The following is a 23512-nucleotide window of genomic DNA, read 5'->3' as shown; positions in this document are numbered from 1 at the left end:
TACAGGAAGGCTGGGGATGGACTGCTCAGAAGGGCCTGTGGGGACAGGACAAGGGGCAAAGGTTTGAAACTGGAGCAGGGCGGAGTTAGGCTGGACTTCAGGAGGAAGCTCTGCACAATGAGGGTGGTGAGACACTGGGACAGGCTGCCCAGGGAGGTGGTTGAGGCCCCAGCCCTGGAGACATTCAAGATCAGACTGCTCTAGCTGGAGATGTCCCTGCTGCCTGCAGGGGGGTAGGATGAGATTGCAGCAGGTGGGAAGGGACCATCAAAGGCAATCTATGCATCAGTGCTGCTGCAGCCACTAGCCCCTCTAAACCAAACCATAAACCCCTAGAGCCCTTCAGACTGATTCTTCTCAAGCTGTGCCAGGGGAGGTTTAGGCTGGAGGTGAGGAAGAAATTCTTCCCAGCAAGAGAGACTGGCCCTTGGGATGTGCTGCCCAGGGAGGTGGTGGAGTCACCACCCCTGGAGGTGTTTAAGAAGAGCCTGGATGAGGCACTTGGTGCCATGGTTGAGTTGATCAGATGGTGTTGGGTGATAGGTTGGACTGGATGACCTCAAAGGTCTTTTCCAACCTGGTTAATTCTATTTCCACTTCCACTTCCATTTCCACTTCCACTTCCATCTCCACTTCCATTTCCATTCCACCCCACTCACCTCCCCTCCCCTCCCCTCCATGCTGTGTGGCTGTGCACAAACAGTTCTGCCACCTGCCCCAGCACTAAGGTGGTCACTGCTGAGATCCCCACCCTGGTGGAGCTCAGAGCCTCTTCCCCTTCCAATCTTTTCAGCTTCCTTTGGAACACTAAAACCACTCTGCCCCTGGACAAAGACCAGTTCTGCACACAGAGAAATGCAAGCAACAGGCTGGGAACTTACTGTTTGATGTCAGAATGTCTACATCTGTGTAACATACTTGTGGCTAGTCAGATGTTCGGCAGATATTATGGGTATCTGCAGGTGGGGAAAAAACAGAGCAAAACACAAGCAGTGAGCAAGGGCTGCAAGGAGCTGCCCCTCAGACAGTGTTCTTCTACAGAACAGGAGGCTGGAGAAGTTGGGGGGGTGGGGGGTGGCAGCTGTGAGCTGGTGGAGTTTACATTGCAATCACCCAAGTTAAAAGTCAGGGGCTACAGGAGCAGCTTTCCAGCTGGACAAGGCTCAGTTTGCTTTGACAAACATCAAATCAGGATTGTTGGCTGGTTGGGAGGCAGGGAGGGAGGGAGGAGGAGTACAAATCTACCAAGTCATGCAGTGCAGTAATTGGAAAGAGCCCTTTTTGTTGGCCTACACAAAATCCTGACCCATCAGTTCCATGGTGGCCTTGTTTCGGCCTCATTTTGGCCTCATTTGGGGAGCTGTTCACTGCTTCCACTCTGGTGGCCTTTGAGCACCAAACCTAAGATGCCCTGAGCTCAGTCTCCATCCCTGGTGAGCTACAGAGCTCAGATTCCCCCCACCCCCCAAAAGCAGTGAAACAGCTCTCAAAATGCTTGTCTGTGAGAACAGAACTCATCACCTGGCTCTCCTGAAGTGCCCCAGCAGCTCAGGTTCCCCTTTCCAAACCAGTAGTGAAGCAGAACAGAGAAGCAGCAGCACAGCCTCACACTGCTGGGTGCACAGGGGCCTGCAGGAGCGAGCCCAGACCCAGGAGTGGACCCTGAGGAAGGGCCAGCACTGGAGCAACGTGGCTGTGGAGGAGCTGGGGGCAATCCTGTGTCACAGCCAGGACCCAAAGCCTGGCTGGAGGGAGCCAGGTGATGCTCAGGAGCAGGGAGACATGCTGGGGCACACAACACAGCACTGATTTGTACGGCCACAAGTGGCTGCTGCACTTGCAGAGACTCCTTCTCCTCAAAGGCTGGAGCTATTCTTCTGCACAAGACAGGGCCTGGGGAGCTTTCTCCTTAACTAAATGCTTTACAGGTCTTGCTGCTGGCTTCTCCAACCCCCCTGTGCCCTCTCCTCCCCTGGCAGCTTCACACAACACTGCCAACTGGCACAGAAATGGGCTGCAAGCAGAAGGAAGCTTCTCATACCATTGTTGGCCTACTGCTGCAGGCCAGGCTGTTGCACCCAACTGTGTAGAAGCATCAGGGATAGTGCTGTTGGAACATACCAAGGACCTTCAACAGGGCTCAGTGAAGATGGAGGGCCAGCTCTGAAGCCTTTTGGCATGCATGCAGACTGCATTCAGGCACTCCAGCTGCTCACACAGCTTATACATATATGTGCCACGTGTGCCATATATGTATGGAGGGAGGTTTGGCTGCAGAGCTGCGCTGGGTGCTGCTGGGAGGCTCCAGGGAGGCTATGCATGAAATGATCAGGCTCTGCAAGCTGCCCTCCAAGTCTGCTGGAGAAGGGTTATTTAAGATGAGCTGGGAATGGGATTTTTCCCTGAGGCTTGGCTTGCTCTCACCACTTCCCTGGGCTGGTGGAGGATGCAGAAGCTCTCTTCAAGGGGCAATAAATAGACATCTGGGGCATGCTTTAGGTTGCTTGCTGAGGTGGCATGGATGTGGACTACCTACAAACTACCTTTTCAAACTGCAAAGGCATTCTTCTTCTAGTCTAAAACCCTTGAGGCCAGGCTGGATGGGACCTTGGGCAACCTGGTCTAGGGGAAGGTGTCCCTGCCTGTGGCTGGGGGTTGGAAGTAGATGATCTTGAGGGTCTCTTCCAACCAACCCATTCCAGGACTCTGTGATTGAATCCACATGTAAGGTGGTGACTCAGCCAAGACTGCTCCAGAGCAGACAGTGTGAGCTGCTAAGCAGACTGAGCTGACTGTTTTGTGGGACTGAATTAATGATGGTTTGGGGATGAAAATATCTAGGTCCCCCCTGGCTGAGACTCAGGATGTGCCCTCCCAGCTGTAGGGTAAGTTTTGGAATGGTACTTCTGAGGGCCCAGTAAGCAGAGAGGGAAACCAAGAATGTACAGCTGCTGGGGTACAAAATGCTCAGCAGGCAGAGGTGGGAAGGCTCACAGACTCCAGAATTATTCCCATGGGAGTCTGACCCTCTCCATGGCATCTGGGCTCTGCACCCACCCTGAGCACACAGGGACATGGGCACAGGCATTGCTGCCTGATGTCCAGCTGCCATCCTGACAGCTTCACCGTGGGATCTGGACACTGTTCGGGGAGCTGGCTCTGGTGCCCCAGGGAGCTGAGTGTGCTAGGTGAGCTGCCTGGACTCCTGCCCTTTCTCTCCACAACTGTGGACATGGTCCTGCCTCCAAACTACCTTTTCAAACTGGAAAGGCATTCTTCTAGTCTAACACCCTGGAGGTATTCGAGGCCAGGCTGGATGGGGATGGACAGAGCCTGCACACTGCTGGAGCCCGTGGTTAGTTCCATCTCCTAAAGGCACAAGTGTGAGCCCCTCCAAGCCCAGAGCAGGACCTGCACATCAGACCAGAACTGAGGCATTCAGGCAACTCTAACTTCCTCCTACATCTCAATAATTTGTTTCCAGAAGAGGAACAAGAAGGTTTTTAAGTCGTTTCCACTGTCACTTTCAAGGCAGCTGTGCTACAGAAACCTGCACTTTGACAGCCCAGCTAGGCAGGAACCGCAGCCCAGCTCTTGTTCTGCTCTCAGTGCAGCTCCAGCTGGTGCCTGTGGGGACTGCAGCTCCTCCGGCCCCTGCTGCTCCCCTGCTGGCGTCGCTGGGAGGGCTCAGAATCGCTCATTAAGGCAAGCATCGTTCTTCTCTTCCTGAAATACATCCCAACGCGGCCACAACTGGACCCTATCACCCTCAACGTGGAAATCAAACCGGGCCCTGATGGGAATTGCCTGAGCTGCAGCCTGCCCACTGTGACCAGCCCCCAGCCGGTCCCACGCAGCACCACAGGCTGAACAGAAGTGTCAGAGGAGTTTCCCCTGGGCCTGGGCTCAAGTGGTTTTGTTTTGCTCTTGGAAGAGGAGAGTCAGAACATGCTCAGACTGCTAACTTCAGGCTGCTGTAATAATTGGGACCCTGCAAGCCCTCTGCACAAAGGTTTTCCTGCCTTTTGATGGAGCTCTGAAGAAGCTAAAAGGGAGCGCTAAGAGGAGCTGTCTGCTTCGCAGAGGGAGACATAAATCACGGCCTCCCTGTGTTATCCCTCTCTCTGCACACCTCTGGGAGCAGCAATAAGCCTGCCTGGCCCCCTGAATGTGAAGACTGAGTCAGAAGCTCTATTGTGCACTATTTTTAGCCCCCAGAAGCGGGGCTGCAGCACCGCTCGAGCGCGGCGCGGGGCCGAGCGCGCCGCGCCGCAGAGCTCAGGGACAATGTGTAGGCCAACAAGAGGGGACAAAAAAAGTACATCCACTCCCCCATGCTGATTAAAAGCACCCCTCTCGAGTTGTCTGTAAGGAACAAAGCTGTAAATTAGCAAACCTGGTTGGCTGTGGCTGTTGCAGCGAAGGGAACACTTGTGGCAGATGTTGTTGCTGCAGACACAGTGGCGGGCGTAGCACCGTGCACCATGGGAACTTTTCCGAAGGAAAAACCAAGAGAAGCAGAAAGGTCCAGGAGGAGTGGAGCAAGGATGGAACCCAGAGCCACGTGTGGAGGGGCAGTGGAGCGTGGGGGGGGGGTGGGGGGGTGGGGGTTGGCACAGCAGGAAGCCCGGGGCATCAGTGCCAGCGAGTGACATGCAACCACAGTGCGAAGCGGGATGACATTCCCGGTGGGGGGAGGTGAGGGGAAAGGGGAGAGGGAGGGGAGGTGAGAGAGAAAAACAACAACAACAACAAAGGGAGGGAGGGGGGGGAAAAGGCTTGTTACCATCACATCAAGAACATGGACACAAACAAGCTTAACCATTTCAATCCCAAAAAACCTCCACAGCAGCAGCTCTAAAAGCCTTTAGATTATCTTTTACCAATGCAAAGAAATTCAAACCAAGTCGTTCTTAACCCCAAAGCCAACAACAAAACCAGTTACTGCAAACAGAAAGCTTTTAACCTCCTTGAAGGCAAAGGGTCTATAGCAAAGTACAAAAGCTCTTTACATCTTAAACCCATTTTTTTCCAAAGCCCTGGAACTCACAGCCCAGTCAAAATCCACCGAGGGAGGGAGGGAGGGAGGGAGGAGTGTGCAAGTCCAAAACCTGCTGCCCCAAAACCACCCCCAGCGGCCTGGCAATTAAACCAACTGCATTTCATTGACGGCTCCTTAGTGCAGGAGGGGCCAAGGGGGGAGAGCTGGAGGGAGGGGGAGGGCCCCACCAGAGCTCCAAATCTTAGCAGTGGATTTTGAGGGGGTCCTGAGCTGCACACCACAGGTTTGGTTCGTTTTTGTTGTAAGAGAATCAAGAAACAAAGCTGGCACCTACCAACACTTGTAGCGGGTGTCATGCACAATATTGAGCCTGCCCATCATGCATTGCAACAGGAAGGTGGATTTGGAGAGGGAAAAGAATCAAAACAACCCATCACACGTGTCATTAGCAATTGTCATTGGAACAAAGAAGAACAATTGTTATCACGGGCACAGCGGCACGGCACGGTCAGCACAATCAAACCACACAACAGCACAGCGAGCCCCCGGAACCAGGCCTGGGGGGGAGGCAGCGGGGAGAGGGCAGGGGACAGAGCTGGTGGAACTGTGTGCTGCTTGCTGCTGCTGTCTCCTGTCTGCCTTTGCAGCAGCCTGGCCAGGAAAAGCTGCTTTGGTTTGCCCAGGCGGCCAAGAAGGCCAAGGGCATCCTGGCCTGCATCAGGAACAGTGTGGCCAGCAGGAGCAGGGAGGTCATTGTGCCCTGTGCTCAGCACTGCTCAGGCCACACCTTGAGTCCTGTGTCCAGTTCTGGGCTCCTCAGGTTAGGAAAGATGTTGAGCTGCTGGAAGGTGTCCAGAGAAGGGCAACAAAGCTGGGGAGGGGTCTGGAGCACAGCCCTGGGAGGAGAGGCTGAGGGAGCTGGGGTTACTTAACCTGGAGAAGAGGAGGCTCAGGGGAGACCTCCTTGCTCTCTCCAACTCCCTGAAGGGAGGTTGTAGCCAGGTGGGGGTTGGTCTCTTCTCCCAGGCAGCCAGCACCAGAACAAGAGGACACAGTCTCCAGTTGTGCCAGGGGAAGTTTAGGCTGGAGGTGAGGAGAAAGTTCTTCCCAGAAAGTGTAATTGGCCACCGGGATGTGCTGCCCAGGGAGGCAGTAGAGTCCCCATCCCTGGAAGTGTTTAGGAAGAGCCTGGATGGGGTGCTTGGTGCCATGGTTTAGTTGATCAGATGGTGTTGGGTGAGAGGTTGGACTGGATGATCTCTGAGGTCTCTTCCAACCTGGTTAATTCTATTCTATTCTAATTCTATTCTTTGAGTCTGCCCTGGTGAGGCCACAGCTGGACTACTGCAGCCAGTGCTGGGCTCCCCGGTTCAAGAGGGACAGGGATCTGCTGGAGAGAGTCCAAGGGAGGGCTGCAGGGATGCTGAAGGGACTGCAGCACTGCCTGGTGAGGAGAGGCTGAGACCTGGGGCTTTTTAGTCTGGAGAGGAGACTGAGAGGGGATTTAATCAATGTCTGTCAATATCTGAGGGCTGGGGGTCAAGAAGGAGGGGACAGGCTCTGCTCAGCTGCACCCTGGGATAGGGCAAGGGGCAATGGATATAAACTCCAGCACAGGAGGTTCCACCTCAACATGAGGAGGAACTTCTTCACTGGGAGGCTCACAGAGCCCTGGAGCAGGCTGCCCAGAGAGGTTGTGGAGTCTCCTTCTCTGGAGATTCCAAAACTACCTGGACACTGTGCTGCTGGGCAAGCTGCTGTGGGTGCCCTGCTTTAGCAGGGGTCTTGGACTGGATGGACTCCAGAGTTTCCTTCCAACCTCACCCTGCTGGGATGTGGGGATTTTGTGAGTTGGGCATGCAGTGGTTTTGTGATGTATGAGCCCCAGGAGGTGCTGGTGAAGTGGAAGCCATCCTAGCACTCCCCTGGTCCTTTGCTCACACAGGCCAGGAGTGACTGAAGAGCTGAAGCCTCCTCAGCAGCTCAAGGCAACACCTCAGAACACTGGGTCAGCACTTTTTTCCCCTCCATCATGGGGCCTATTTTAAGCTGCTGGTGTCTGGGCTCACAACTCTCTTCAGGCTCCACAAAGGTAAACTGAAGTGACAGTGACTGCTGAGTTCTGCCCTGCATCTAGAGAGCCTGCAGCAGCCTGGTGGGGTTAGGAACAGGATGGGATCACTCTTAAGCATCCCAGAGTTGGTCATTCTGCTCACTTGACACAGCCAAGTGCCTTCCACCTGACTGAATTCTGCATCTGCTGTTTCTGCTTCCAATCCTGGTGTTTCAGGACAGCCATTTGGAATGGCCTGGTAACCTTTCTGCTTAACAAATAACACTGACTGGCACTGCTCATTGCCCTGGAGGCAGCAGACACTGAAACCACCTGAAATCTGGGAGCAGGGACTGCAGTGGAAGGGGACACATCTTCCAGAGGAGTGCCAGTGGGAGCCCTGCAATGCTGCTTCCCCTGACATTCCTTGACCAGCACGGGGACAGGAAATTGTCTCAGCTGGTGCCAAGCCCTGCAGTGGTCTCTCAAGCTCCAGAGCATTTAAGGAAGCAGGGGAAGAGTCACTCAGAGCAATTACTGCTGCAGCCAAGGACATTTCTCTGTCATCACTGCCTCTGTGAGGCTCCAAAGAAAAGGACACAACCACCTCTCCTAATTGCTCTGCTGTTTCTGCCTCGTGGAAGAGGCTGAAGGCATTTGCCAAGGAAGGTTAGAAGGGGAGCTCCTGCCTTTGCTGACTCCCCCAAGCACACCAATCAAGGCTGAGGTCGCTGGGACCACTTGCAGGGTTGAAAAAAGGGAGCAAAATTTGGCTTGGAGGTACAAAGCTGCTTCCTAAGGCCCTCCCAGGTCTGGAGGAAGGGGTCTGGAGCACAGCCCTGGGAGGAGAGGCTGAGGGAGCTGGGGTTGCTTAGCCTGGAGAAGAGGAGGCTCAGGGGAGACCTTCTTGCTCTCTACAACTCCCTGAAGGGAGGCTGTAGCCAGGTGGGGGTTGGTTTCTTCTGCCAGACAACCAGCACCAGAACAAGAGGACACAGTCTCAAGCTGTGCCAGGGGAGGGTTAGGTTGGATGTTAGGAAGAAATTCCTCCCAGCAAGAGAGATTGGCCCTTGGGATGTGCTGCCCAGGGAGGTGGTGGAGTCACTGTCCCTGGAAGTGTTTAAAAAGAGCCTGGCTGAGGCACTTGGTGCCATGGTTTAGTTGCTCAGATGGTGTTGGGTGAGAGGCTGGACTGGATGATCTCCAAGGTCTTTTCCAACCTGGTGAATTCTCTGTTTCTGTCTCTGCAGTGCTAAGGAGGGTCCAGAGAAGAACCCTTGAGCTCTGCCCCTGCAGAAGTGGCCTGTCTGCCAGGCTTACATCACTGCATCTGGGATGTGACATCACTCCATGAATACACCTCCACATTACAGAGGAGGGAGATGCTCTTCATGGCCCTGAAATACCACTGGCAAGCTTTTCAGCTCCAAGGCTTAAAGGCTGAGCTGCCACTGTGAACGTTCCAACCAGCACACACAGTTCAGGAAGGGGATCTGAAGCAAATGGAAGTCAAGGCAGAGAGGAAGGTACCAGCTGGGGTGCAGGAAGTGGCAAGAGATGGAAGACATCATAATGCTGTATGACCCTCTTACCAGCAATGAAAATCATTTCTCCTCTGACCTTACTCATCATCCTGAACTTCAGAAGCTTTCACTGACTAATGAGCAGGCATGAATAATAAATGTGCAGGCTGAAATGTTCCCTGGCTCTGCAGCACGAGGCACAGTTCTAATTCAAGGCTGTGTGCTCAGCTAACTGATCCTAAATTCACACTCAAGATTCCTTCTGCACTGCAATGAAGCTGCTTCTATAAATATTCCAGGTTCAGTGGGGTTCTAAGCAGGTCTTTTTAACCCCCCCTCTTCTCTCTGATTATTACCCCCAGGTTATTTATTCTGCCCAATCTTCTAAATCCTGATTAAAAATCCCCCTCCCCCCCCAACACCACCACCATGTGGAGGTGAGCAGTGCTGCCTGCTCTTCCCTCCCTTACATTTTGGGAGGAGGAGAGCAAAACCACAGCAATCTGAGAGAGCAGCGTTTTAGGCAGCCCCACCGAGGAGGTGCTCACACAGACACCTCTGGAGGAAGGCAGCTGTGTCCTGAGCAGGTTCCTTCCCCGGGGCTGAAGCTGCAGGAGCTGACTCCAACTGCAATTCGTTGGCTGGACAGCAGAGGTGGCTGAAGCCTTTGCTGTCCCTGCCGGCTGCAGCAGGACAGCAGTTCCCGGGGGACCCTGCGAACCTCAGCCCCTCCTGCTGGAGGAGTTTGCTCCTCAGCCATCGCCTGTTCGCCCTGCCCACATGCCCAGCCCAGAATGGCACAGCTGGGCAGGCAGTGGCACAGGATGCTGACGAGCACCAGGGCAGGAATGCCATTGGGGTGCACACAGGAGCTCTGCCTGCACCTACAAACTCAGCCCCAGCCGGGTGCCTGGGCACTGGAAGTGCTGATGCCAAGTAACTGCTGCTCTGCTTGTTCACAGCCCCACAGCAAAATGTTTGCCCCTGTCTGACAGGGTGCCCAGAGCTGGCAGTCAGCAACAAAGTACCACAGCCAGCTGTGGGCATCCCCTGAGTCATGCAGAGCCTCCTTGCTCAGCAGACCAACCCTACCTCTTCCTTCCAGCCAATGCCACAAGTGTGCCCAGCTCTTCCCTGTGACGCCTTTCAGAGTCCCCTCTCAGTCTTCCAGCAGCCAAGGTTTCTGGGAGCCCTCAGAGGGGAGCCAAGCAAAGAGGGAGCATTATCTGGGAGTGGTGAGATGAGGTTGTGAGAGTGTTTGGTCATGCAAAGTGTGCTGGAGCACCAGTGCCCATCCTCTGGCATGGCAAAGCCCTTCTTTTGCTCTCCCATGCCCTGCAGGCAGGCAGCCAGGCTATGCCTTACCATCTGGAAGAGGTCTCTGGGTTTGTCTGGAACATGAGTGGAAAACTCTCAAGTGCCCTGCAGAGTGGAGGGTCCTGCCAAGGCCCTCCACTGGGGTACAAACTGGTGGCTCTGTGAGTGTCCTGCCCTCCAGACCTGCTGCATTTTCAGCTACTGTGGCTGAAGCAGCTAAGGACACATCTCAGTGGCCACACTTGGGGTGCCTGAAGCTGAAAACCATCCCTGTATAGTTCAGTGCCCACTGCATTAACCTGCCTGTGCTCCATGGCAGTGGAGCTGAGGGCCCCCAGGCTCCCTGCTCTCCTGTTGGTCCTGAGGGAATGCAGGAGAATCTCCACCTCCAGGTGCCTGAGCACTAGCAGGGCTGACACTGCCTCACTTGAGGTGAGCTAACTCTAAAGGGACAGGAGGCAAACAACATTTCCAAGCTTCTCCTGGATTCCTGCAAGCTCAAACTGCTGCTATCTAAAACAACAGAGAAATTACAGCAGCTCATGCTACAAATTCCTTCCCTTCTCTTGTTTCACATCCACTGACTGGCCAGGAGAGGTGAAATGAAACACCAGGAACCACGGCACAAACTCCTGGGGGCATCAGTGGAGGTTTGCCAGAGGAAGAGCTGAGCTGGGTTGTGCAAGAGCTGCTGTGAGAGACCTTAGGTCAGTGATGCAGTGCAAGAGGCCTGAGGGACACGAGCCATCACCTCAGCTTCTGAGTGTGAGTCAAAGCAGCTCCAAGTCCTTCCAGGCATCACCCAACCCCTTGCTAAATTTGTGGAAGCTGGAGAAGCTCCTGGTTTGCTGACTCCACCAGCCAGGCTTTGCCTGCAGGGAGCTGGGCAGCTGTGATGCCTGCAGCAGGACTGGGACTGCACCGCTCTCTGTATCTGAATTGCAGCAGCTCTGGGCTGCAGGTCTGACCCTAAGGCTTGCTCAGGCTTTCTGTGGCCTCCAAGGAGCTTTTACTGAGGGGCCTCAGTGCCTGCAGTGCGTTTTTGGAACCTAAGTAAGTTATGGAATTGGACAACTGATTTTTGTGCCATTTGAACTCCCCAGGTCAGTTGTGCACCAGGCCAAGGCAGAATGGGAAAGGACATCGTAATCCATTCCTGGGAAGCCCAAACTGGTCAAGAATCAACTCCTCAGGTTTTTGGGACTGCATGGATGTATTTGCCTTTCTCTTCCCAACTGGCCTGCATCACACAGGGCTGGTCCTTGCAGATGCCTTCCAGGCTCTGAGCACAGCTGTGCTCTGCACACCTCCTAGAATGAGATCCCTGCTCTGATGGGGGTCAAAGCTAACTCAGCTTGGCTCCAGCACAGGCACAGAACCACCTGAATAATTGCTGTGGGATTGTGCACCCCTGCTCCTGAGGTGCTGCCTGCAGAACCCAAACAGGTGTTCCAACTCTAGGTGTCCTCTGAAGGGATTTCTGCTGAAGGAAACAGCACAACCATCAATCCCTCAGAGACTACACCAGGTACAGGTATGGATTGGATCAGTATTGGACAAGGGCACCTTGCCTCTGCTGAGTCCCAGATCAGCTCTGAGGCTTCGCAGGCATGAGCTGTGATTCCTCAGGTAGGTTTAGCTACCTCCAAGCCTGTCTGCACCTTCCATGGTCACTGCACTGCAATGAAAGCTCAACCTTCCAGGGTGTGACTCAGCAACTGGTGCTAAGCACACGAAGGCAAAGGGGTCTTACAGCAAAGAGAAACAAACCCAACAGCTGGAGAGATGGGCAAGGAAGAGGAGTTGCCAAAGGGGTCTTACAGCAAAGAAAAACAGCTTGAGATGGGTAAGGAAGAGGAAGTCAATCAAGGAGCAGAGGGACGAGAGAGAAGGTGGCAAGTTCTGACTTGGGGGTGATAGACAGAGCACGACACTGAGTTTTGTGTTAGACTGGAAAACACCCACCCAGCTTCCAAGCCAAGCAGCCAGAAGCCAACCTACCTGCAGCCAGCACCTCCTCTGCCCACCGGACACCACGGGCCGGAGGGGCTGCCTGCACCGGGCCTGCAGCGGGCACCACACAAATACCTCTGCCTTTGCCACCGGGGTGGTTTTGTTTCAGCATCCTCCCTCCTTCCCCCCCCCCCCCAGGAAAAAGGGCAAGGAGCAGCACTTACCTGGTGGGAGGAAGGCTGTATGCTGCTGTAACTGCATGTTGGCAAGAGCTTGCTGGTACTGGAAAATACCAGTGTTAAAGACTGCGGTGGCACCATTGGTTTTTTCAAGCGCAGGCCTCTTTGGTAATGGGGGGAGTACAGCTTGAGGAATTCCCTGAAGGGAGGGGGATGGGGACAAAAATAAAGGCCAGTAAAGAAAATAAAACCAAACCAAAACAAAAAACATACAGGGAGGATGGGGGGAGGAGGGGAGGAGGATGGGAGAGGAGGGAGAGGAGGGAGAGATGGGAGAGGAGGGAGGGATGGAGGGAAGGGAGGAAAGGGAGGGAGAGGGAAGAAAAGGAAGAGAGAGAGAGAGAGAGAAAAAGAAAAGTCAATAGAAGGCAAAACCCACCAGGCAGCACCTTGTTTATCCATGAGCAAGCAAGCAGCAGAGCAGGCTGAACTACCAAATCAAAGGCAGGGAGAAGCTCTCAGGGAGCACCACTTCAGCTACCATCACAGAGCACAGCTAAGGGGCAGCTATGGGTTACATGGCCCTGCCCAGACCCCGCCGCCGGGGGCCGAGCTTTGGGCACCGCTGGCAGCGAGGCTCTCGGGGGCAGGGGGCAGGGGAAGCAGCACTGCCAGCTCCAGGATCATCCACACGTAGAAGCCATGTTAATAGTCACTGCCCAGGGGCGGACGGCAGGGCCGCTGGTGCCAACCCACTCCCCGGGCCCCAGCGCCTTGCCTGGGCATGCAGAGCCACACCACATGCCGGCACCCCCGGCCGCCTCCGCGCCGCCAAAGCCATGCCAACGCACCCTGCGCCCGGCCACGGCACCCTGGGGCAGGGGGATGGGAAGAAGGTGGGAAGGGAAGGGAAGGAAGGGAAGGGGCCGGCAGGGCGCGGGGGCAGCGGGTTCCTGCTGCGGAGCACTGCCCCCGTGCCCAGCACCGGCGGGAGGGGACAGGGACGGGAAGGGGGCGGGGGAGGGGGAGGAACGGGGACGGACCAGGCTATTCCGTTGGCTACACATGAAACCCCCAACACTCTACGGTACAGCTACATGCCAAGCTAAAAGGTGAAAGGTCATAGTACCAGGTCAAAGGTTGCCTCGAGGGGTCGCTTCAGTGATTTGACAGCCGACTGAGTCTTAATTAGCAGGCAGCGAGCACATGATGGCAATGGCCAGTGGGGTCAAGCGCATTAACATAAACAGCAAGCAGAGGTGCGTCATGGGGGCAGCAGTGCATTGGGGGGGTGAGAAAAAAAAACAACAAATAAAAAAAAACAAATCACCGGATGCCGAGTACCACGGGAACAAGACTCTGCATGCACCGGGGAACGGCCGGGGGCGGGGGCAAGAAGGGCGGGGGGCCGGCCAGGGGCCACCCCCCACGCCGCCGGGGCCGGGCTGGGGCAGGGCAGGGCAGGGCTGCGGCCGCGGCGCACCGCCCTCCCGAGCCCAGCGCAGGCTGCTCCGCACGGCACTACGGGAGGGGAACTGGGGCTCCCCGTGGGCTAAGGGAGTGGAATTGGGGTTCCTCTTCGCCCTAAGGGAGTAGAATTGGGGCTCCCCTTCACCTTAAGGGAGTAGAATTGGGGCTCCCCGTGGCCCTAAGGGAGCAGAATTGGGGCTCCCCGTGGCCCTAAGGGAGCAGAATTGGGGCTCCCCGTGGCCCTAAGGGAGCAGAATTGGGGCTCCCCTTAGCCCTGCCCTGCAGGAGGGGAATTGGAGCTCCCCATGGCCATGAGGGAATGGAATTGGGGCTCCCCTTAGCCCTGCCCTGCAGGAGGGGAATTGGAGCTCCCCATGGCCATGAGGGAGTGGAATTGGGGTTCCCCTTAGCCCTGCCCTGCAGGAGTGCAATTTGGGCTCCCCCACAGCCCTGCAGGAGGGGAACTGGGGCTCCTCATGGCCTTAAAGGAGTGAAATTGGGGTTCTCCACAGCCCTGCCCTGCAGGAGTGCAATTAGGGCTCCTCATGACCCTGCAGCAGTGGAATTAGGGTTCCCCGTGGCCCTGCCCTGCAGGAGTGCAACTGGGAACTCCTCATGGCCCTGAGGGAGTGGAATTGGGGCTCCTCATGGCCTGGAGTGGAACTGGGGCTCGCCATGGCCCTGCAGCAGTGTTAACCAGAGCTCCCCACACCCAGCCAGCAGCTCGCCGCCCGCGCCATAGCCTTCCCAGAAGCTGGGGGCCGCCGCCCCGCAGTGCCGCTCCCGCTGCTCCTGGCCACCGCATCCCAGTGCCTGCACCTTTCCCACGCCTTGCCAGACTCAACATGGGCAGGACAAGATGGCAGCGGAGCCCTCCTCGGGGTGCTGGCCTCTCCTTGCTGGCAAACCAGGCCCCGAGGGGTTCCGGATCTGGCTGCTACAACTACTACAGCTGCGGGAGGGCTGCGCCGGTGCCCTCGGGGAGCTGCTGCCAGCCCTCGGGGTGGGATGAAAGAAGGCTAGGGGTGGCATCTAGACAGCAAGGTGGACTTCCAAGTGAGTCCCTACAAAGGCAGAGTGGCTGAAAGGGGGGCTTGCCTGTCTGTGCAGCTCGAGAGAGGCACAGCTGGCCGCACACAGAGACAGGCTCAGCTGTAGGAGCAGATCTGCAGGCGCAGGCAGGCACGGACGTATGCACACACAGATGTACATACAGATACTCTGCACGCCAGCAGGCAAAGGAGGGAGACACCCCAAGGCTCTCAAACTGCCCCCCACCCCACAGCACACCCGGCACCACATGCTGAGAAAGCTCCTTGCACCGTGGCCCCCCACCACGAGCAACCCTCCCCCCCCACAGCCAGCCCAGCTTTTAACCCCTCGCTGCCAGCGCCGCCGCCCGGGGCAGGGGGAAAGCTGCGCACTCACCATGGCAGCTGCAGTCGCTGCTGCCTGGGCAGCTGCAGCCTGGTTAACCTGGTACTGGGCAGCCTTGATCTTGGCTTGCAGGTGGGCAGGAGGGTGGAAGTATTTGCACTTTTCCCGGGAGCACCTCCCCTTGATGTAATCCATGCAGACGGTGACGGTGTTGTCGTTGGTGTCGATCATGGCGCTGTCGGCGGGGTGGGCGAAGCGGCAGTCGTTCTCCCCCCGGTTGCAGTTGCCACGCTGGTACTCTCGACACACCTGCCATGGGGTGGGGGGCAGGAGAAAGGCACTTAGTGTGGGGTGTGGGCTGAAGGGGGAAGGGGGGCATTTCTGAGTGCTGTGAGGCCCCAGGAGGAGCGCAGAGGTGGTGGGACAGGGCGGGATCAGCTCCCCCAGAGCGAGGACACAGCTTCTGTAGATCACAGAAACATTCAGGTCAGGCCACACCTGGAGTCCTGTGTCCAGTTCTGGGCTCCCCAATTTAAGAAGGACATTGAGACACTTGAACATGTCCAGAGAAGGGCAATGAGGCTGGGGAGGGGTCTGGAGCACAGCCCTGGGAGGAGAGGCTGAGGGAGCTGGGGTTGCTTAGCCTGCAGAAGAGGAGGCTCAGGGGAGACCACCTTGCTCTCTCCAACTCCCTGAGGGGAGGCTGTAGCCAGGTGGGGGTTGGTCTCCCAGGCAAGCAGCACCAGAACAAGAGGACACAGTCTCCAGCTGTGCCAGGGGAGGTTTGGGCAGGAGGTGAGGAGAAAGTTCTTCCCAGAAAGGAATTTGCCATTGGGATGTGCTGCCCAGGGAGGTGGTGGAGTCCCTGTCCCTGGAGGTGTTGAAAAGGAGATTGGATGCGGCACCTGAAGCCATGGTTTAGTTAGTCGTGAGGTGTTGGGTGACAGGTTGGACTGGATGATCTCTGAGGTCTTTTCCAACCTTATTGATTCTATGATTCTATGAAAAGACCCTCGGGATCACCAAGTTCAGTATCTCAGGGCTGGGGGGCAGGAGGGAGGGGGCAGGCTCTGCTCAGCTGCACCCTGGGACAGGACAAGGGGCAATGGATATAAAATCCAGCACAGGAGGTTCCACCTCAACATGAGGAGGATCTTCTCCACTGGGAGGCTCACAGAGCCCTGGAGCAGGCTGCCCAGAGAGGTTGTGGAGACTCCTGCTCTGGAGCCATTCAATATGTGTTCCTGTGCAACCTGTGCTGGATTCTATGGTCCTGCTCTGGCAGTGGGGTTGGACTCAATGATCTTCAGAGGTCTCTTCCAACCCCTAACATCCTGGGAGCCTATGAAAGGCACAGAGCTGATCCCTACATGATCACATGTAGGAGGATATATATCTAGAAGTGTCTACAAAGAAAATGTAGAATCACAGAATCAACCAGGTTGGAAAAGACCTCAGAGATCATCAAGTCCAACCTATTCCCTAATCCCTAACACCTCCTGACAACCAAACCATGGCTCCAAGTGCCACATCCAATCCCCTCTTGAACACCTCCAGGGATGGGGACTCCACCACCTCCCTGGGCAGCACATCCCAATGCCCAATCTCTCTTGCTGGGAAGAACTTTCTCCTCACCTCCAGCCTAAACCTCCCCTGGCACAGCTTGAGACTGTCCTCTTGTTCTGGTGCTGCTTGCCTGGGAGAAGAGACCAACCCCCACCTGGCTACAACCTCCCCTCAGGGAGTTGGAGAGAGCAAGGTGGTCTCCCCTGAGCCTCCTCTTCTGCAGGCTAAGCAACCCCAGCTCTCTCAGCCTCTCCTCCCAGGGCTGTGCTCCAGACCCCTCCCCAGCCTCGTTGCCCTTCTCTGGACACATTCAAGTGTCTCAATGTCCTTCTTAAGCTGAGGAGCACAGAGATAAGCTGATTTTATCATAGCCAAAGCCCCAAGAAGAATGACCAGGCAGCTGAATGAGCTGGGCAGCCCCAGAGAACCCCTAGCACAGCCAGAGTAATTTTTCTCAAGCTGTCAGCCCCAGCTGAGATAAGACAATGAATGGCTCCCTCTCAGCTCTCCTGAACAGGCCTCTGAAGGATGCTTTGCAGCAGGGCAGACACAAACCAGAAGCCTGCCAGTCCTTTCCAGCAGTGTGCCCAGCAGTGGCTGTGATGGTCACAAAGCAAAGCCCACAGCATCTCCAGTTGCTGGTGCTTTCCAAGGGAGCCCTGGGAAGGGTGCCAGCTTTGTGGCAGGGGCACACAGCAGGGTGTGATTCAGAGCAGAGAGGCACAGAAGCGTGGTGTGGTGTCTGGCCTTGCAGAGCTGCAGAGCTTTGATTCAGCTCCTTATTAATAACCCTGTAATTAGCATCAGCCCCTTTCAACTCAGGATGTTAAGAAACAGAACCAAAAGAGGCACCTGCACATCTCCAGCCTCCTTGCAGAAATGCTGAGCTGCTGGGATTCACTCAGCTGCTTCTGACTTTGGGCTGAGTTTATTCTTGGTTGCCCACCATAGTGGGGAGACAAACACCAACTCACTGCAGCTGAGGCAGAGGTTCCACACTGCTCACCCAAAGGCTGGGCAGAGCTTTGGCTGGAGGGCCATGGACAGCAGAGCTGAGATCCCTGCCCTGAGCGAGTCCCCACTCCTGTCTCCTGCTCTGCACTGAAGAGAGCTGACCAAAGAGGGCAGATTGTTCCCCAGCACATTAGAATCACAGAATTGTCAGGGCTGGAAGGGAGCTCAGCCAGCTCCAACCCCTCTGCCATGGGCAGGGACACCTCACACCACAGCAGGTTGCTCACAGCCACATCCAGCCTGGCTGCAAACACCTCCAGGCAGGAGGCTTCCACCACCTCCCTGGGCAGCCTGTGCCAGGCTCTCACCACCCTCCTGGGGAACAACTTCTTCCTCACAGCCAATTTCAATCTCCCCACTTCTACTTTTGCTCCATCCCCCCCAGTCCTATCCCTTCCTGACACCCTCAAAAGTCCCTCCCCAGCTTTCTTGGAGCCCTCTGCAGATCCTGATGGCCACATTCTGAGCATTGAAACCAACACAACCACCAGAGCTCCTGACTACCAAGCACCTGAAAGCCTCCAAGCCTCTAAGCTGCCTCTTCCTGGCTAAAAAAGCACATCTGGATGAAACAGGAAGCAGCAGGCTGGCTGTGGTCACTCTGACTGTGGTCAGTCTGCAGAAGAGAAGGCTCTCAGAAGACTTTATTGTGGCCTTCCAGTATCTGAAGGGGGCTACAAGAAAGCTGGGGAGGGAATTTTTAGGGTGTCAGGGAGGGATAGGACTGGGGGGATGGACAAAAAACCTAGGAATGGGTAAATTCAGATTGGATGTGAGGAAGTTCTTTCCCATGAGGGTGGTGAGAGACTGGCACAGGTTGCCCAGGGAGGTGGTGGAAGCCTCATGCCTGGAGTTTTTGAAGGCCAGGCTGGATGTGGCTGTGAGCAACCTGATCTAGTGTGAGGTGTCCCTGGCCATGGCAGGGGGATTGGAACTGGCTGAGCCTTGAGGTCCCTTCCAACCCTGATAATTCTGTGCTTCCATGACTCTTATCTGTTGGACACTTCCCACAGAACTGATGGAATCCCAGCTGCTGGAGACACAGCACTCAGGCAACTCCTTTCCCTCTTGCTTCCCTCTCCCTCTCGCTTCCCTCTCCTTGCTTCTCTTCTAGCTCACTGGGAGAGCCACACTTTTGCCCAAGATCTCTCTGGCAGCATGAGGAAAGCTACTGGAAAAGCCTCAACTCATGGGATGTCCACCCTGAGCTCCAGATTCCTTGTGGCAGTGGTTGAAGGCAGGGGACACTCATCCATCTGCATGCTGTCTGCACCGGGAACATGGTCCAAAGAGGGATGAAATCAGTCCTGCTGCTCCTAACAGTCATCCCCACCTTATCTTATCAGTGCAGCAGCCCAGGCTCCTGCCTGGCAGCTTTGTGCTGTGGGCTTCTGGTGGTGGAACAGCCTGATTCAGCACCCCAGGACCCGTGTGCCAAGTGAATGATCATCCAGCAGGGTGCATGGCTCGTGGGAAGCGGCGCTGGGAACTCAGGGCAGGACGCATCACACCCCAGGGTTAGATGTGAACATCACAGAGGTTATTCTTCTCCAGGATGGTTCATTCCAAGGCAGAGAGACCTAAGCCTTACAAAGCTCTCAGATCATGTTCCAATAAATGACAATACCCACAGCCAGGAGCTCGCTCAGAGAGCAGGTAGCCACACGCTGGCTTCTGGGAGAGGCAGGAACCAGAGCAGGCAAAACCTTTCAGAGAGTCACAGAATGGTTGGGGTTGGAAGGAACCTTGAAGGACCTTGAAGATCCACCTAGATCCCACACCCCTGCCATGGGCAGAGACACCTTTCACCAGACCAGGAACGCTCTGCCAGCTGCCTCTGGAGCAGAGGAGTTGGCTCAGCAGGGCAGCTTTTCTCTGAAGAGCTGTGCAAAGTAGCTGGAAGCTGTGGAGATGTGGTGCTGAGGGACCTGTGGTTCCCAGGCAGTGCTGGCTCCATGGCTGGACTCACTGATTTTAAGGTCTCTTCCAGCCAAAACCTTGAGCACAAGCCCTATGAGGAGAGGCTGAGGGAGCTGGGATTGTTTAGCCTGGAGAAGAGAAGGATCAGAGGCGACCTCATTGCCCTCTACAACTACCTGAAGGGTGGTTGTAGCCAGGTGGGGGTTGGTCTCTTCTCCCAGGCAACCAGCACCAGAACAAGGGGACACAGTCTCAAGTTGTGTCAGGGGAGGTTTAGACTCGAGGTGAGGAAAAAGTTCTTCACTGAGCGAGTCATTCGTCATTGGAATGGGCTGCCCAGGGAGGTGGTGGAGTCGCCGTCCCTGGAGGTGTTCAAGGGGAGATTGGACGTGGCGCTTGGTGCTATGATCTAGTTGTGAGGTCTGTTGGAACAGGTTGGACTTGATGATCCTTGGGGTCTCTTCCAACCTTAGTTACTGTGATACTGTGATTCTGTAATTCTATGACAAAGAGAAAGGAAGCATCTGCAGGACCAAATCCTGCAGGCTGAGGCCCAAATTCCCTCAGGGCCCCATGCACTCTGGTCTCAGCCTGCTGGCCAGCACAAGCTCTGCCTAGAAGCACCATGTGAAGAGGTGTCCCCATGCAGCTTCTCCTGAGCTTCCTGGGATGTAGCTGCTTCCCTGGCCATGGCCAGAGCTGCTGCTTTGGGGCTTTGGGCATCTTCTGCTCCTGTTTATGAGCAGAAAGCTTCTGAGCTCACCTGTCCCCAGCACCACTGTCCAGTGCTGTGGCCTCTGGATGGGTGGAAGCTCCGTCAAACACAGCAGCCAAGCCAGTGCTGTGACCTGCAGGGCTCCCTGCCACCAGCACCTCCCTCTCTGTGCTCATTTCTGACTCCAGCCTGATTTATTTAGGAATTTATCTGATCACACTCTGCTTCTCCTCCACCTCTGGCAGGTGTCCATCACGACAGAGTCCTCCAAGGGAAAGCTTCCCTCGGTGATTCCCAAGCGCCCCCCGGGGAGCCGGCTCCTGGCGTGGTGCAGCTGCTCTCCTGTAACCTGAGCCTGCTTTGGGGATCAGAGCAAACAGCTCTAAAAAGGGCAATGCTGAGGTGCCACGGGAGGGGAGCCTGTGGTGAGGTCAGCACTGAGAATAGTGACAGCGGCAGCAGGAAGCACTCTCTGCCGGGGGCCCTCCCCGCTGCCCCCTGCTCCCCCCTGCTCCCAGCCTTCTGAGCAGCAGCTTACCAGGCACAGGTGCAGCTGAGGAAAAGGAATCAATTCAAAACATGGGCTTGACTTGCTTGGAAGAGACCTCTGAGGTAATCCAGTCCAAGCCTTACCCCAGCACTGCCAGCTCACCACCAAGCCATGGCCCTCAGCACCACATCGCCACAGCTTTGAAGCCCCTCCAGAGATGGAGACTCCACCACTGCCCTGGGCCAGGGCTGGACAACCCTCTGGGGGCAGAAATTGTTCCTCATGGCCAACCTAAACCTCCCCTGGGACAACTTGAGGCTGTTTCCTCTTGTCCTGTCACTTGTTTCTTGCCAGAAGAGACCAACCCCCAGGGTTTCCCAACCCCTGTCTGAAGCCCTGTCCCAGCAGAGGCAGCAACAGTACAATGTCTGGTTGCATCTGAACACAAAGCTCCTTCTGGCTCCTCCACTGTGCTCCTTGATTGCAGGCACCATACCCAAGAGGAGAACATCCACCTCCCACACCCCTAGGCCTTCAGGCCCTCCCCATGCAGAGGTGTTGCCCAGGTGGGACTTCCAAGCCCTGTCACTGCACCAGCGCTGCAGGAGCACTGGCTCCAGGCTAGGGGCTGAGGCAGGAGCCAGAGCTCAGCTCTCACCGCCACTCACCAAGGCTGCTGCTGGCTGCAGCACGGCACCGGAGAGGGGAGGGCTGACCTCTGGCAGGTGTGTGTGCCACAACACACTGTGTCCACTGCACAGAGGGTGACAGAGGGTCACCCAGCCTCTCCCACCAGCAGCTGGTGAGCAGCAGAGCTGGCCGGGGCCGAGCGCTGGGCCCCGCTCCCGGCCGGGGCACGGCGCTGGCTCCCTGCCTGCACTGCTGATAAGGTGCTGAGAACCCTGTCAGGCCTTTCAGATAAGGAAGAGTCAGGGCACGGGGGAGCAGCAGCTGCAGAGCACCAACACTTGTCAGGCTGTAGCAGGGATGATAAGGCAGGAGGCAGTGGGGGAGTGCTGGCACCACCTGTCCAGAGTAGAACTGAGAGAGGCTGAAGGTTCTCTTCTACCTGGGCAGCTGAAGCTCTGCCCTTACAGATGCCTCTGCCTGCACCCCCACATCAGCACCTCCTCGGCACACACTAACTGTCAAGGGGCTCTTCTGCTGCCATGGTCACTCCTAAAAGGGCTCAGTGCTTCCATTCCACTCTGCAGCACAGTGGAAGCAGCAGCACCACAAGCACTGAGTGGTCAGTGGTCAGTCAGGCCCTGTCCTTACCTGGCACCAAGACAGAATCACAGAAATCTTTTGACTGGAAGAGACCTTCAAGATCATTTCAGTCCAACCCTTAACCCAGCATGACCAGGTCACCACTAAAGCATGACCCCCAACAGCACACCTACACAGCTTTGAACCCCCACCAGGCATGAGGACTCCACCTGAGCCAGGTCTGGACAACCCTTCTGGGGAAAGAACTGTTCCTTGTGTCTAACTTGAACCTCCCCTGGGACAGCTTGGGGCTGTTTCCTCTTGTCCTATCATAGCATCATAGAATTGTCAGGGTTGGAAGGGACCTCAAGGATCAGCCAGTTCCAAGCCCCCTGCCATGGGCAGGGACACCTCACACCACAGCAGGTTGCTCACAGCCACATCCAGCCTGGCTGCAAACACCTCCAGGCAGGAGGCTTCCACCACCTCCCTGGGCAACCTGTGCCAGGCTCTCACCACCCTCATGGGGAACAACTTCTTCCTCACATCCAATCTGAATCTCTCCACTTCTACTTTTGCTCCATCCCCCCAGTCCTATCCCTCCCTGACACCCTCAAAAGTCCCTCCCCAGCTTTCTTGCAGCCCCCTGCAGATCCTGGAAGGCCACAATGAGGTCTCTTCTGAGCCTTCTCTTCTCCAGACTCAACAGCCCCAACTCCCTCAGTCTGTCCTCACAGGAGGGGTGCTCCAGCCCTCTGTCACTTGAGCCCAGCCCTCTCCTGGCTCCAAATCCCTTTGAGGGAGCTGTAGTGAGCCAGAAGGCCTCCCCTGAACATGACATTATGTGACCGTTCAAACCACCACACATTATCAACAGCTGGAGTGAAACCTGCTCCATTTGCTGCCACATTTTGTACCCAGGAAACACATAAAGGAGGCCAGAGCAGGAGCAAGGGAGGGAGAGCAGTATCACAGTCTCACAGTCTCACCAAGTTTGGAAGAGACCTCAAAGATCATCGAGTCCAACCTGGCACCACAGACCTCATTAACTAGACCATGGCACCAAGTGCCACATCCAATCTCCTCTTCAACACCTCCAGGGACGGTGACTCCACCACCTCCCTGGGCAGCACATCCCAATGACTAATGACTCAGGGAAGAACTTTCTCCTCACCTCCAGCCGAAACTTCCCCTGGCACAGCTTGAGACTGTGTCCTCTTGTTCTGGTGCTGGTTGCTAGAGAGAAGAGACCAACCCCCACCTGGCTACAACCTCCCTTCAGGGAGTTGGAGAGAGCAATGAGGTCTCCCCTGAGCCTCCTCTTCTCCAGGTTAAACAACCCCAGCTCCCTCAGCCTCTCCTCCCAGGGCTGTGTTCCAGACCCCTCCCCAGCCTTGTTGCCCTTCTCTGGACACCTTCAAGTGTCTCAATGTCCTTCCTAAACTGAGGGGCCCAGAACTGGACACAGGACTGAAGGTGCAGTCTAACCAATGCAGAGTCCAGGGGCACAATGACTTCCCTGCTCCTGCTGGCCACACTGTTCCTGATGCAGGCCAGGATGCCATTGGCCTTCTTGGCCACCTGGGCACACTGCTGGCTCATGTTTAGGCAGCTGTCAATCAGTACCCCCAGGTCCATCTCTGTTTGGCAGCCCTCAGCCACTCTGACCCCAGCCTGTAGCTCTGCCTGGGGTTGCCGTGGCCAAAGTGCAGCCCCTGGCACTT

General features: G+C 56.0%; 1 protein-coding gene across 5 annotated transcripts in view; it reads right to left on the bottom strand.

Moving 5' to 3' along the window:
* Positions 1-23512, bottom strand: part of MBNL1 (muscleblind like splicing regulator 1) — a 60949-nt gene that overhangs the window by 1845 nt on the left and 35592 nt on the right. The window contains exons 4-9 of one of the 5 annotated variants that reach the window (XM_054166301.1): positions 14926-15183; positions 13157-13210; positions 12073-12226; positions 5337-5372; positions 4397-4491; positions 882-956 (exon numbers count right to left, since the gene is read on the bottom strand). In XM_054166301.1, coding sequence (XP_054022276.1) covers positions 900-956; positions 4397-4491; positions 5337-5372; positions 12073-12226; positions 13157-13210; positions 14926-15183 — 654 coding nt within the window. In that variant the 3' untranslated portion in view covers positions 882-899. The remainder of the gene's footprint in view (positions 1-881; positions 957-4396; positions 4492-5336; positions 5373-12072; positions 12227-13156; positions 13211-14925; positions 15184-23512) is intronic. The other 4 variants (XM_054166302.1, XM_054166303.1, XM_054166306.1 and 1 more) reach the window with 4 other exon arrangements.

This window comes from Dryobates pubescens, chromosome 13 (genome assembly GCF_014839835.1).
Source record: "Dryobates pubescens isolate bDryPub1 chromosome 13, bDryPub1.pri, whole genome shotgun sequence".
In the NCBI taxonomy this organism is placed as follows: domain Eukaryota; kingdom Metazoa; phylum Chordata; class Aves; order Piciformes; family Picidae; genus Dryobates; species Dryobates pubescens.
This window is presented reverse-complemented; position numbering and strand designations above follow the sequence as displayed.